Source organism: Pseudopodoces humilis, chromosome 8 (assembly GCF_049639895.1).
Source record: "Pseudopodoces humilis isolate 2021_Gansu_Grassland_sample_001 chromosome 8, ASM4963989v1, whole genome shotgun sequence".
Classification (NCBI taxonomy): Eukaryota; Metazoa; Chordata; class Aves; order Passeriformes; family Paridae; genus Pseudopodoces; species Pseudopodoces humilis.
This window is the reverse complement of record NC_142207.1, coordinates 1254699-1267379: the sequence shown is the minus strand read 5'-3', so window position 1 is coordinate 1267379 and position 12681 is coordinate 1254699. Positions and strand designations below refer to the sequence as shown.

General features: G+C 55.0%; 1 protein-coding gene across 4 annotated transcripts in view; it reads left to right on the top strand.

Annotated features, from left to right (window-relative positions):
* The first annotated feature begins 3547 nt into the window (after nucleotides 1-3547).
* Nucleotides 3548-12681, top strand: part of FMNL2 (formin like 2) — a 111900-nt gene continuing 102766 nt past the window's right edge. For all 4 annotated transcript variants that reach the window (XM_014249600.2, XM_014249602.2, XM_014249601.2 and 1 more), the window contains exon 1: nucleotides 3548-3750. In XM_014249600.2, the coding sequence (XP_014105075.2) occupies nucleotides 3634-3750 (117 nt within the window). In that variant the 5' untranslated portion in view covers nucleotides 3548-3633. The remainder of the gene's footprint in view (nucleotides 3751-12681) is intronic.

The window sequence follows — 12681 nt, the reverse complement described above, 5'->3', positions numbered from 1 at the left end:
CCTGGAGAAGGGAAGGATCCAGGGAGAGCTGGGAATGTTCCCCTGGAGAAGGGAAGGATCCAGGGAGAGCTGGGAATGTTCCCCTGGAGAAGGGAAGGATCCAGGGAGAGCTGGGAATGTTCCCCTGGAGAAGGGAAGGATCCAGGGAGAGCTGGGAATGTTCCCCTGGAGAAGGGAAGGATCCAGGGAGAGCTCAGAGCCCCTTGCAGTGCCTGAAGGGCTCCAGAAGAGCTGGAGAGGGATTTGGGATGAGGGATGGAGGGCAGGGTTGGGTCGGATACCGATAACAACACCGCACTTGGCTCTGGTGGAGCTGCACCTGATCCACACAAGAATTGGAAGTGACATCAGCAGGGCACAAGGAAATCAGACCCAAAGCTGATCATTTAATTTCCAGCACGCAGAGAAAATTGAGAGAGCTGCTGGGATATGAAGCTAACAACTCGCTGTGCTGGGGCTGAGAATTTCCACCCTGCAGCTCCTGCAGAAACTCGGTCTCCTTGAGAAGATTGTCCTCAGGAAGCAGCCTGTGATTTTTATATCTTTTTTTCCATTTGTTAGAGAAAAGACCCTCTCCTAGGCAAGCTCAGCATTGGTGAGCTGCAATCAATAACCTCTCCCTCAGCTCAGGGCTGGGCTTTATGGGTGTTCTACATCTTTATTATGAATGAAACATCCTCAGCTGAAAATCTGGAAACCTGGAAATGTGTCTGCTCACTAAAGCTTCTCCAGCTTTTATCAGATCACCTGGAAATCCACTGAAACAGCAGCTCGGGATCCATCCAGAAGTGCTGAGCATCAGGGAAAATGAGGGCTCACAAAACAATTTTTTCCCTTCAGAGGTCCTTCTGTAGATAAATAATTACAGCCTGGTTCAGGGGAATTTAGGAATGACTCAGCCCCAAACTTCCAGCTTTTTGTGAGGAGATTTTGGTGACAAAAAACCAGCTGGGTCAGGGGAATTTAGGAATGAGTCGACCCCAAACTTCCAGCTTTTCATGAGGAGATTTTGGTGACAAACAGACCTCAAGGAAAGGCTGAGAAGTCTCATTCTGCAGGGAAATTCTACACAGCTTGGAGCCCTTGAAAAGCTGGAATGGCCATTAGTCCCAAGAATTCCCTGTTGGCATCACCCGGTGTGAATGGCCCAGGAGCCTGGGATGAGCTCTGGGAACGGCACATTGTGTAGCTACTTCTTTTATTTGAATAAATAAACATGAAAACAAAGGCCTTGTTTATTAGTTTTTACCCCAGAATAATTCCTTTGCATTGCAATTCCCTTTTTTTACCTACCCACACTAATTTTGGCATTTGCAAATGTCGACATCCCAGTTACAGACAACAACAAATTGCTTAAAAATCATCCTTTAAAAGAATTCTTTGCTTGGCTGCATTGATGTTAAACGTTTGCTGCGTGTAAGGATGCTTAATTTCATTAAAATGTTTTTTTTTTGACCTGAATATGCCTCACAGCAGGAATTAGAGCTGCCTTTGACTTCTCAGGAATCCAGTTTCTCCTGCAATTTTCCCAAGCTGTCCTGGGTATTTGTGGCCAGCAGCATCTCCCCGTGCCCCGAGGTCTCCTGGAGTCCAGAGGGACGTGAAGATGCCAATTCACAGAATATGCTGAGTTGGGAAGGACCCACCAGGATCATCAGGAAACTGTTGAGTGCTTCCATGGTGGGAATTATTGACAGGGAAAATCCTCGCACTGGGGTGAGTTTGTCATCACAGGTAATTCAAAGCCCCGCTGGTGATTTGCTGCTGGGAGAGAGAAGGATCCTCTGCTGGGGACTGTCTTCAGTCACTGCTCCATGACCCTCCTCTCTTATCAGTGGTGCTCTAACGCTCCCTTATCTCACAGCACTCTTGTGAAAGCTTAATTAACTAATTAATCTTTCAAAGAATTGTGATAGTCTTAGATAAAAGACACGGGGCAAAGTATCTATTAGCGTTTCCTTCTAATGTCGTTATTAACTCCCGGGAGCTCACCCGGCTTTAAACCCTTGTTTAGTGAGGATGTCGCAAGATTTTTAGGCTTTTATCAAAGCAGCTGATGAAATTCTGAGCTGTTCCTGGGGCCTGCAGAGTGGGAAATCCACATCTTTGGCATCAGTCGGGATCCCAGGCCACGTCCTGATACTCCGTGGGCAAGCGAGCCAGGACAAGGAGTTTCTCCCCCTCCCAGTTATGGATGTATTACATCTTTATTTATTTTATTTTTAATTGGAACGAGCGCATTTAATTAGCAGTGGGTTTAGAGCTCACACAGAGAAAAGCTGCCTGTCACTTCCACAGATTTCCTCTGCAGGGTTGCGTGTGCTGCCACACAGGATTCCCAGCACATCGCTCCTGCGGCACTTCCTAAGCTGTGCCTCTGGCACAACTCTTATCCCAGAGAATGGAAACGAAGGAATGGTCATTTTCCGAACAATGATGTTTATCCTCTTGCTTTTTCCCCCAGAATTAATCTCCCTGTGGATAGTTTCCATGGCCAGGGGGAGAGGCAGCAGCACGAGTGTTGTCGTGAAGGTGAGAGCTGAGCGAAAATCGTTCTTCCCTGGAAGGATAATGGAATGCTAAAAGTGGGATATGGATTGGTGGGGCTGACAGGAAGGAATGAGGTCTTGGATTTGGGATTAAACCAGATGTAAGTGAGGACAGCACAGTCACCAGATGGGGTGATGGCATCTCCCAGGGTCAGGGTTCCAGGCTCGTGTTTCCCCTGCATTCCTGGGGGGATGCTGACACCCTGCCTTGGAGAGACCTTGCAGGGAACGATGAAGAAATGGGGGATAACACCTGAGGAACGGGCAGGTTTGAAATGCTGGGGAGGATGAACCTCCTGGCTACAGCCAGGCAGCTTCAGCTCGGCTTCGGATCTGTCGGGGCGATGAATTCTTGGGGATCAATCACCCCGTTTGTCCTGATTTCAGTGGGATGTGGAGCCCCTGTCCTCGGGCACCTACAGCCCTTTTGTGAGCAGCAGGGCCACGGCTCTCCATAGCAGAGGTCTGGAGTTAATCACAGGATCACAGATCTGGTTTGGATTTAAAGGGACATTAAAGTCCACGCAGTGCCACCCCTGCCATGGCAGGGACACCTTCCCCTGTCCCGGCTGCTCCAGCCCCAATGTCCCGCCTGGCCTTGGGCACTGCCAGGGATCCAGGGGCACCCAGTGCCTGCCCACCCTGCCAGGGAAGGATTTCTCCCGGATCTCCGCTCCCTGCCCTCGGTGTAAACCCTTCCCCGTGTCCCGGCGCTCCCGGCCGGTGCCAGCGCGGCCGCCGACGCAAAATGGAGGCGGCGGGGTCTCCCCCACCCCTTCCCCCCGTTTTCCCCCTCTCTCCCACCCTTTTCCAGCCATTCCCACCCCTCTCCCGCGTCCCTCCCCCGGCCTGCGGCGGGACTACGAGTCCCATGGCGCCGCGGGCCGGGGGCGGAGCGGGGCTTTGTGCGGGCGGCATGCGGGGGAGCCGCAGCCGGGGCTGGAGCCGGAGCCGGAGCGAGCCCGCCCCGGGGGGAGGAGGGCGAGGGCGGCGAGCCATGCCGGGCGGCGGCGCGGCGGAGCGGCCGCGGTGGTAGAGGGCGAGCCCGCCCGGCCGGGGCGCGGAGCAGCGCGGAGCGGCCGCCATGGGCAACGCGGGGAGCGTGGACGCGCAGCAGACGGAGCTAAGGGCGCACAGCGTCCCCCTGAAGCTGCCCATGCCCGAGCCCGGAGAGCTGGAGGAGCGCTTCGCCGTGGTGCTGGTGAGCGCCGGCCCCATTGTCTGCGGGGAAGGAAGGGGGGAGCGGCGGGGGAAGGGGGGAGCGGAGGAAAGTTGGCTCGGGAGCCGCGGCCGGGCACAGGTGGGCTCGGCGGGGCGGTGCCGCCCGCGGGACGGGGCCGCGGTTCTTTGTCTCGGCAGCCCCTGAGGGCCCGCGGGGCCCGGCCCGGGCGGCTCCCGGGGCCGGGGAGCGCAGCCCGCGGGGAGCGGCCGGGGATCAGCCGCGGCTGCTCCGGACACCCGCTGCTCCTTCTGGGGGAAACCCGCTCCTTCTGGGGGAAACCCGCTCCTTCTGCTCCGGGGACACCCGCTCCTTTTCCTCTGGGGACACCCGCTCCTTCTCGGGGACACCCGCTCCTTCTGGGGGACACCCGCTCCTTCTCCTCTGGGGAACACCTACAGCTGCCCGGAGTATGCCCACAGCTCCTCAGGGACACCCGTTCCTTCTCGGGGACACCCACAGCTCCTCACAGGACACCCCACTTCTGTGCCCCCCGGGACACCTCGGGCTTTCTCCTCTCCCCGTCCCGTTTGGCCGCGACACCCCGGTCGCGTCCCCTCACGCCGGGGACACCCCGGAGCTTCTCCCCGCGGGGCAGCGGCGTTTTCATTTACGGACGGGTCCTTCCCTGGGAGGGCTGAGCTTTCCCTGGGCAAACCTCCCGCTTCCTTCGGGGTACCACCGCGGCTCGAGGCTCGCGCCCCATCTCTTTTCCGCCTGTTTTTGCCGGGAGCCGCGTTCGCGTGTGGAACGGGAGCTGGGGGAGCAGGAGGAGGGAGAGGCTCCATGTGCGTGCCGTGCCCTGCTCTCGCTGTAATGCCATGGGAAGCCCGGAGCTGCCGGGGTAATTCCCGTCTCGCATCCCAGAGCCGCCCCCCCGCTCCCTGAGCGCTCCCGGCGCTGGGAGAGGATTCACAACTGGTGTGTGTTGGGGATTATTTCTGGTTAGACCCAATTAGATTATCATGTCTAAGAAAAGAATAAGCCTATTCAGTCAGGAACCCCCACGGACGAGCCAAATGGCGAGTGAGATGTTACGATTATTGGGCACAGTGGAGAAAAGCCTGGTGTCGCCTTGCTCTTGTCGGGGAAAGCCGGAGATGGGAGATGCTCCCGCAGGCAGCACATGGCTCAGAATCCAGTCTGGATTTGGCTGTGACTACCAGGAGGGCTCCCGGCTCCGTCTGCGGGAGGAAATCGCTGCCTTTGGGTTAGGGCTGATGGATGGGATCAGTAAAAGGCTGAGACGTCATTTGGGGGAGCGTTAGAAACGTGTAAGGTAAATACGGGAGATAACAGCCTGTCATTTCCTGAGGTGCCTGCAAGGAGGGGGTGGCCTCTGGATTTAGAAGATGGACTTCAATTAAGGCTGGGAGGATGAGTGCTGCAGCTTTGCTGGAGGGAGAGGCTGGCCGTGCAGGTGGCCAGTCTGTACAAACACGGCGTGGCAGCGTCTTCCCCCTCTGATTTCTTCTCCTGCTGGGAGAAGCTGCAAGATGGGACTCAAACACCACCAAAAATCACCTTCATGCTGTTCTTGCAGCCAGCCAGGCATGGCTGGTGTTGCTGCAGCTTCCAGGAAATATCTGACCGGTTTGTGAAAGGATAAAGTGCCGGGCTGTGATTATTTTGTTTTCTCTGTGGCTCTGAGGGAGAGATGACTGTGCCACTGGTCAGTTACCCAGAACGGGGTAGGCTGGAGAAGGGCAGGGATTAACCAGAAAGGAATGACTAGGGGAAAAACCATGAGGAATATTTTCTGTGGGGACAGAGGATGAGTCAGGAGATGGGAGAATGAAGCAGGAGATGCTGAAGGTTATAAGACTAAATCTCACCTTCTTTATGTGCTGTCTTAAGAAATTAGCCTGGCACAAGCACTGCTGGCACACTCGGATCCCTGCTGAGGTCCCGCAGGGCTGTGCTGACAATACCAATTTCCATATCTCTGATGGAATTCCCAGGGCTGATTGGGATGGTGATGAACACGTTGAGTTGCTGTGTGCAGGTCTCCAGCCCTCACGCTGGGAGGGTTGTGCCCATTGCAGGAGGGAGATGTCCCTCCCGTGAGTTTGGAAGTTTTATTCTCTCCCCTCATGCAGAGCAGGGAGCCCTGGCCCTCAGAACCACGAGGAGAGCACGGGTTGGCCGTGATTTCACCGTGAGTGCCGTGACACCAACTGGTTTATTGTTATTATTTATTCAAATGTGCTGTCCTGAGCTGCTCCGGGATCTCAGGAGTCCCTTCAGCGAGGGGATGTTGTGCCTGGAGGTGATGGATGTGTGCCAGCCTGTGTTTGCTGGGCTGGCAGAGGATTTTGGGTTGAGAAAGGGCTCTGATGCAGTGGTTTGTCTGCCTTGAACACACCTGGTCATGTCAAACACACTCCTGGTCATGTCAAACACTCACCTGGTCATGTCAAACACACTCCTGGTCATGTCAAACACTCACCTGGTCACTTGGAACACCCTCCTGGTCATGCCAAACACCCATCTGGTCACCTGGAACACCCATCTGGTCACCTGGAACACTCACCTGGTCATGTCAGATACACACCTGGTCACCTGGAACACCCTCCTGGTCACCTGGAACACTCCCCTGGTCACCTCAAACACTCACCTGGTCACCTGGAACACATACCTGGTCATGTCAAACACTCTCTTGGTCATGTCAAACACCCACCTGGTCACTTGGAACACCCATCTGGTCACCTGGAACACTCACCTGGTCATGTCAGATACTCACCTGGTCACCTGGAACACCCTCCTGGTCACCTCAAACACTCACCTGGTCACTTGGAGCACCTACCTGGTCACCTGGAACACACAGCTGGTCACCTGGAACACTCTCCTGGTCATGTCAAACACTCACTTGGTCACCTGGAGCACTCATCTGTTCACCTGGAGCACTCATCTGGTCACCTGGAACACTCATCTGGTCACCTGGAACACCCTTCTGGTCACCTGGAGCACACCTGGTCACCTCCCTGCCTCCTGATCCTCCTTGAGGTGCATAAATTGCAGGAGATGATGGGCCGTGCTCCCGGTGATGTTTTTTGGGTGAAACTCTCCAGGTTGTGCTCCGTGTGCCGTTCCTGAGGATGTCCCGAGCCAGCAGGAGGGAGGGTGGCACCTCTGGCTGTGCCATTCCACGGGGTCTGTTGGGCAGGAACATGGGGGTTTTCCTGTGGATCTGTGTCTCCCTGGCTGAATTTGGCTGTAGAAATGTGGAAATGTAGGAATGTGTTGCCATGGTTCATGAGTCGAGTCCGTGCTGCCAAGGAGAGGGCGCTGTGTGTGTTCTGGATGATGGGATGTACTTCAAGGAGGAGAATGTGGGCAAGCCAAGAGAGATTGCAGGTTTCAGGCTGTGAACCGAGTGTTGTTTCTTCCATCCCCTCAAACTGATGGGAATTCTCCTCTTTTCCAAGAAGTAATTCCCTTCTCTCTGGATTCCACAGGAGTGGGAAGTGCAGGGAGGCAGTGGTTGTGGCTTTGCCACCAAGTTCTGGATTTGGCTGCGCTGGATCTGAGCTCTGGCTCTGACTTTGAGCTCCCAGCACTGGCACATCCCCTCGGGAACATCCCAGCCTCATCCCTTCCCCAGTGCTCCTTCCCTGCCTTTACCCTCTGGACACGTGGGCAGAAATCCTCGGTTCTGGTGAGCAGCGCTGCTCGGAGGAAACCACAGCTCAGCGAACCAGGGGTGCCAGAGTCGCCGCAGACGCGGTGGCACCGGAGCCGCGAGCCCTGGGAGCCAATCCCACATTTCCAGCTCCTGCAGCAGGGTGGTCTCCCTGAACCCGGCACGGGGCTGCACGTTTGCAGATGCCACGTGGTTTGGAGGAAGCAGCCAGGCCGGGCTTGGCAGGGGAAATCGCTGCCTAATGAGCTGTGATTGACATAATTTGACTGCTGGATTACAAATCCGCGGTGAGGTTAACAGGAAATATCCTCTTACCCCCTCTGAGTGGGGTTTGGGTGCACAAAGGGCTCCTCTGTGCTCTGGGGGATGGAGGCTTGGCCAGAGGGTGAGAGAGGTGTTGCCACCCCCAGGGAAGGCACCTACCTGTCCCTGCTTTGCTCCCATCTTCTTCCTGCTGGAATTCCCTTCTTCCCACTGGATTTGGTCCTTCTCCATCCCAGGGAAGGCAGTTGGAGTGTCTCCTGCCTAAGGATTTGGGAGCTCAGTGTGAAAACTCTTAATGTTCCCCAGCTGCTCCCCTTTCTCATTGTCTGTGAGATATATTAGGCATTGTTTTATAAAATATATATATAAATGTGTATATTGTTTAGGGTCTGCAAGTCATTACGGAGCACGACAGGGCTGCAGGAGATTTCTGTGGGATAGGATCAGCTCCCCTGCTCTGGTGGGGCACTGGATTCCCTGTTGTGATCCCTGAATTTTACAGGATTCCCCTGGGATGGATTTGAGTTGAGATCCTGAGGTGCCTGATACAGGTGGCAGTGGGAGACACTAAAGCAGGTTTAGGAATCCTCAGGAAAATGAGATTTCCAAAATCCAGATCTCCAAAAGACCTTTGGGCTTTCCTTGTTGGGGCCTCAGCTCTGCCAGGCTCCTGCCCTTGGGGTTTTTCCTCAGGGTCTCGTTGAAGTGACAGAAACAACCTGATAAATCCCATTGTTAAATCTATACATTTCAGAGGGGTTAAATGTACAGCAGCACCTCGTGGTGACGCTTCTGCCCAGCTTCTGTCGGTCAGGGCATGGCATTTGTAAGTTTTTCCACCCAGACATCACAGGAGAACGTTTTTGTCCAACTGATTTTTTCCTTTGAGTGTCTGGGATAGGAGGGTGCTGTGGTGGGTATTTAGCTGCTGGTAACTCTGCTGAAATTAATTTCAGCTCCCTGGAAACCTGGAATACTTCAAGAATGGCTGGGCTGATGTAAATGAATATATTTTTGGGTGTACCATTTCTCCGTGCCAGATAATCCTGTTAATTTGGCTGATGGTGGAGGGATGAACCCTCTAAATTACACATTAAATTTGATTTAAGGTGAACCACAACAGGTCAAGCAAAACCTCTGCCTTTACCTTTAACCTGCCCCATCCTCCTTCCTCAGAGCGCCGATATCAAACGTCTCTATCGACTTCCTTAACCTTGTGTGCAAGATAAAGAGGATTTTATTATTTTTATTTTGTCTCCACCAGCAAGGTCATGCACAAGTGAGCCGTGAAACGCTCTCTTGGGTACTGCCCCACATCGTGGGTGATGCTAAAGAAGGAATTGGAGAGGTGCAAGATGAAATTCGGAGTTTCCAGGGCCGGCTTTAATCAATCAGTAGCTCTTGAGTAGTTTTTGATGGGTGATTGAACGACTTGGAGCCGTGGGTGGCTGCCTTCAGTCTTTGGTTTTAAAATCACTTCAGCTTTTCCTGCTGCATGAGAAGGTTTTAAAGGGCACAGAGAACCCAGCAGGTGACAGAGCCAAAGCAAAATGTTTGATTTCCCCTCGCGTTTTCGGAAGCGCTTGGGTGTTTTTACTGCATTTTTGGATTGTTGGATGAAGATTGTGAACGGTTCAGGAGCTTCTTAAGGACTCCAAGCCCTTTTGGAATGAAGCATCCACGTGGAGGTGTGCGTGGGGATTTATCAGCCCCTGGCCCGGGGTTGGGTGGTTCCTTTGGAGAAGGGGAGGGTTTTCCCTGTTGGAATTTTGAGTGTTCCTCCCAGCCGCAGGAGGGCTTGGGCTGATGTTCCATATGGGATCAGCAGCACCCCTGCTTTACCAGGCAGTGTCCTGCTGTCGTTTTGAGTCCAGAAATGACTTTTTTCCCTCCAGTGTGTCAGCAGCAGGGGTTTCAGTCTGTCCCCTTGGTCTGGAGCTCCTCACTGGGCGGGTGAAGGACCCTGCAGGAGCAGCTGCTTTGCTTATCCTCCTCATTTCTCACTCCAGGGGCATCCATCCTGAAATGAAACCAACCTTTGACATTCACTGATTTCAGTTTGCTCACTGGGAGATTCCTGAGGGGCAAACCTGGTGCCATCCCTGCCTTTTCCCCCAAACCCACACAGAGTTTGGAGCTTTCTGTTCGTTTTCCAGGCTGTTGCTGCTCCTCCAGCTGGGAAGGGGGAATGAGCACAGCCCAGGGTTCCTTTGGAGGTGGAGAATGCCTGGGATTGGTTGCAGTTTTGCTTTTCCTTTGCTGTCCCAGCTGTGGTTTGTGATGCTGGCTGTGGGGAGTGGCTGGCTCTGGGGCAGGTTTGTGTGCCCAGCTGGAAGGGCTGGCACCGGTGCCCGCTGTGGGTTTAGGGCTCAGGGAATGGGAAATCCCGTGGTTTGCTGCAGGTTCTGTGCACGAGTTGTCAGAGTTGGTGATGTCCAGCGGGAGGGTTCGGTGCCACTTCTGCACCAAAACCGTCCCAGGCTGCTCCAAGCCCTGTCCAAGGGCCTGGGACACTTCCAGGGATTGGGGCAGCCCCAGCTGCTCTGGGAATCTGTGCCAGGGCCTCCCCACCCTCACAGGGAGGAATTCCTGTCCAATTCCCACCTAACTTTGGGGACATGGGGCAGCTCTGGGGGCTCTGCTGCCATCACTAACCCTTCTGCCCCTGGAGCACCAGGACACAACTTGGGAAAGGCCAGGAGGCCAGAGAGACAGAATTCCAGAGGGGTTTTGGCTGGAAGGGCCATGAAGGATTATCCAACATCACCCCTTCCACCATCCCAGGCTGCTCCAAGCCCCAAGCTGCTCTGGAACACTTCCAGGGGTCCAGGGGCAGCCACAGCTTCTCTGGGAATTCCATCCCAGGTCCTCCCCACCCTGGCAGACAGGAATTCCTTCCCAATATCCCAATGTCCCAATATCCCTCTGAAAGGGCAGGAGGCCAGAGTGACAGAATCCCAGGATGGCCTGGCTTGGAAGGGACTTGAAATCCCATCCCACCTCCCACTGTCCCAGGCTGCTCCAAGCCCCGTCCAGCCTGGCCTGGGACACTTCCAGGGATCCAGGGGCAGTGTCTCTGGGAATAACCCAGATTTCTGGGATTCTGTGCTCCACAGCCAGCCCTGCCTCTCTCCTGGGCTGGCCTGGGCCTGGCAGGACAGGCTGGCACCCGGCTGTGCCCGCAGGAATCCGAGCTGGAGCTCTGGCACCGTGACCTGGGGCTGGAGAGCTCTCCCCAGCACGAGCACATGAATTATGCAGAACATGCTAATGAGGCAGCACTTCAGCCCTGGTTTATTTTTAAGCATCTGGGCTGCCTCTTGGGTCTGAATTCAGCACTTTCTGATCAGGATCAAAACAATTCCCCATGCAGGCAGCCAGACACGAGAAGAGCTTGGTTTTCCTGCTCCTTTTCCATGTCCTTGGAAGGTGTGGGGACAGCAAGAGGTTGGAGCTGTGGCTCTGGAAGGTTTTTTCCTCTCTGCTGGGAGGCACAAATGGGATTTTTGTTTGGTCACCAGAAGATTAGAGTTTAAAACCAGCAGGGCAGAGTGCCTGCAGGCAGTGCCGGTGACCCGGCTGGCGGTGAGCGGCGTGCAGCCGCGTTTTACACAAACTCAGCTGAATTATTGTTCTCTTCGTTTGGAAGAGTCCATTTGGGAATTCGCTACGGGAAATCAGTGACACAATCAAAATTCTGCTTGACTGATATCTGGGTTAGAGAAAATCTCTAGCCCTGAGCCTTCAGCAGTGCAGCAAAGGGCTCAGGCTGCTCAGGTAACAGCGCTTGGAGCTGCTGGTGCTTAAAAAGTGGGAAATTCCCGTTTATCACATCCTGATTTCGGTTCTGGAGGGCTGAGCAGGTTTCCATCACTCCATATGCTCACACCAGCTGGCCCCAAGGGTTGTGCTCCTGCCCACGTTCCGTGAGCTGTTCCCAGTTATTCTGCTCCAGTTTAGGTTGGATTTCAGGGAAAGGCTTTTCCCCCACAGGGTGCTGGGCACTGGGAGCTCCAGGGACAGCGGTGCCGGGGATGCCCAGGCTGGGGTTTTGGGGTGGGTTTTGGGGTGTCTGTGCAGGGCCAGGAGCTGCATCCCTGATCCTGTCAGTCCCTCCCAGCTCTGATATTCCCTGTGATCTGTGTCTGGTGCGAGGTCTGTGATGTGCAGCCCTCTCAGCCCTGCTCCGTAGTCCCAATAACCCAGAGTTCTGTATGGAAAAACACGAGCCCCAAGCTCTCCTAGGATCAAACACGGCCTTTCAGGGGGATTTCATTGCAGCAAGGCCTGGCTGATGTAGAATGCTCTATCCCCTGCTCAGGGTAACATCTTGCAGAGCCTCAGTGTGTGCTGGTTTTCAGCCCAGCCCAGGGTCTCTTTAACAAAACCAGCGTTTGTCTGCGAGGACTGAGCAGCCTTAAACACACATTTGGGCAGGAGGTTCCGGAAGGCCCAGAATGGGGGCATTGTGCTGCCAATGAATGGGGCTCACACCAGAGCTGGGCCCTGCTGGACCTCCAGGACAGCTCTGGGTGTCCCGGATCCCAGAGGGGACACCTCGGCCCTGGGACAGCGTTCCCAGAGCTGGGCTGGGCCCCACGCAGGATTCCCGGCAGGAAAATCCACAGGAAAACTCCAGAGGTTCTGACTTCCCTCGTCACGTTCCCTGAGCGGCGCAGGGCAGTGTTAACTGTGGAGGGACAGCACACGGGAAGGGCTTCAGGGACATTGGGATATTGGGAAGGAATTCCTGTCTGACAGGGTGGGGAGGGCTTGGAATGGAATTCCCAGAGCAGCTGTGGCTGCCCCTGGATCCCTGCAAGTGTCCCAGGCCAGGCTGGACGGGGCTTGGAGCAGCCTGGGACAGTGGGAGGTGGGATGGGATTTCAAGTCCCTTCCAAGCCAGGCCATCCTGGGATTCTGTCACTCTGGCCTCCTGCCCTTTCAGAGGGATATTGGGACATTGGGATATTGGGAAGGAATTCCTGTCTGCCAGGGTGGGGAGG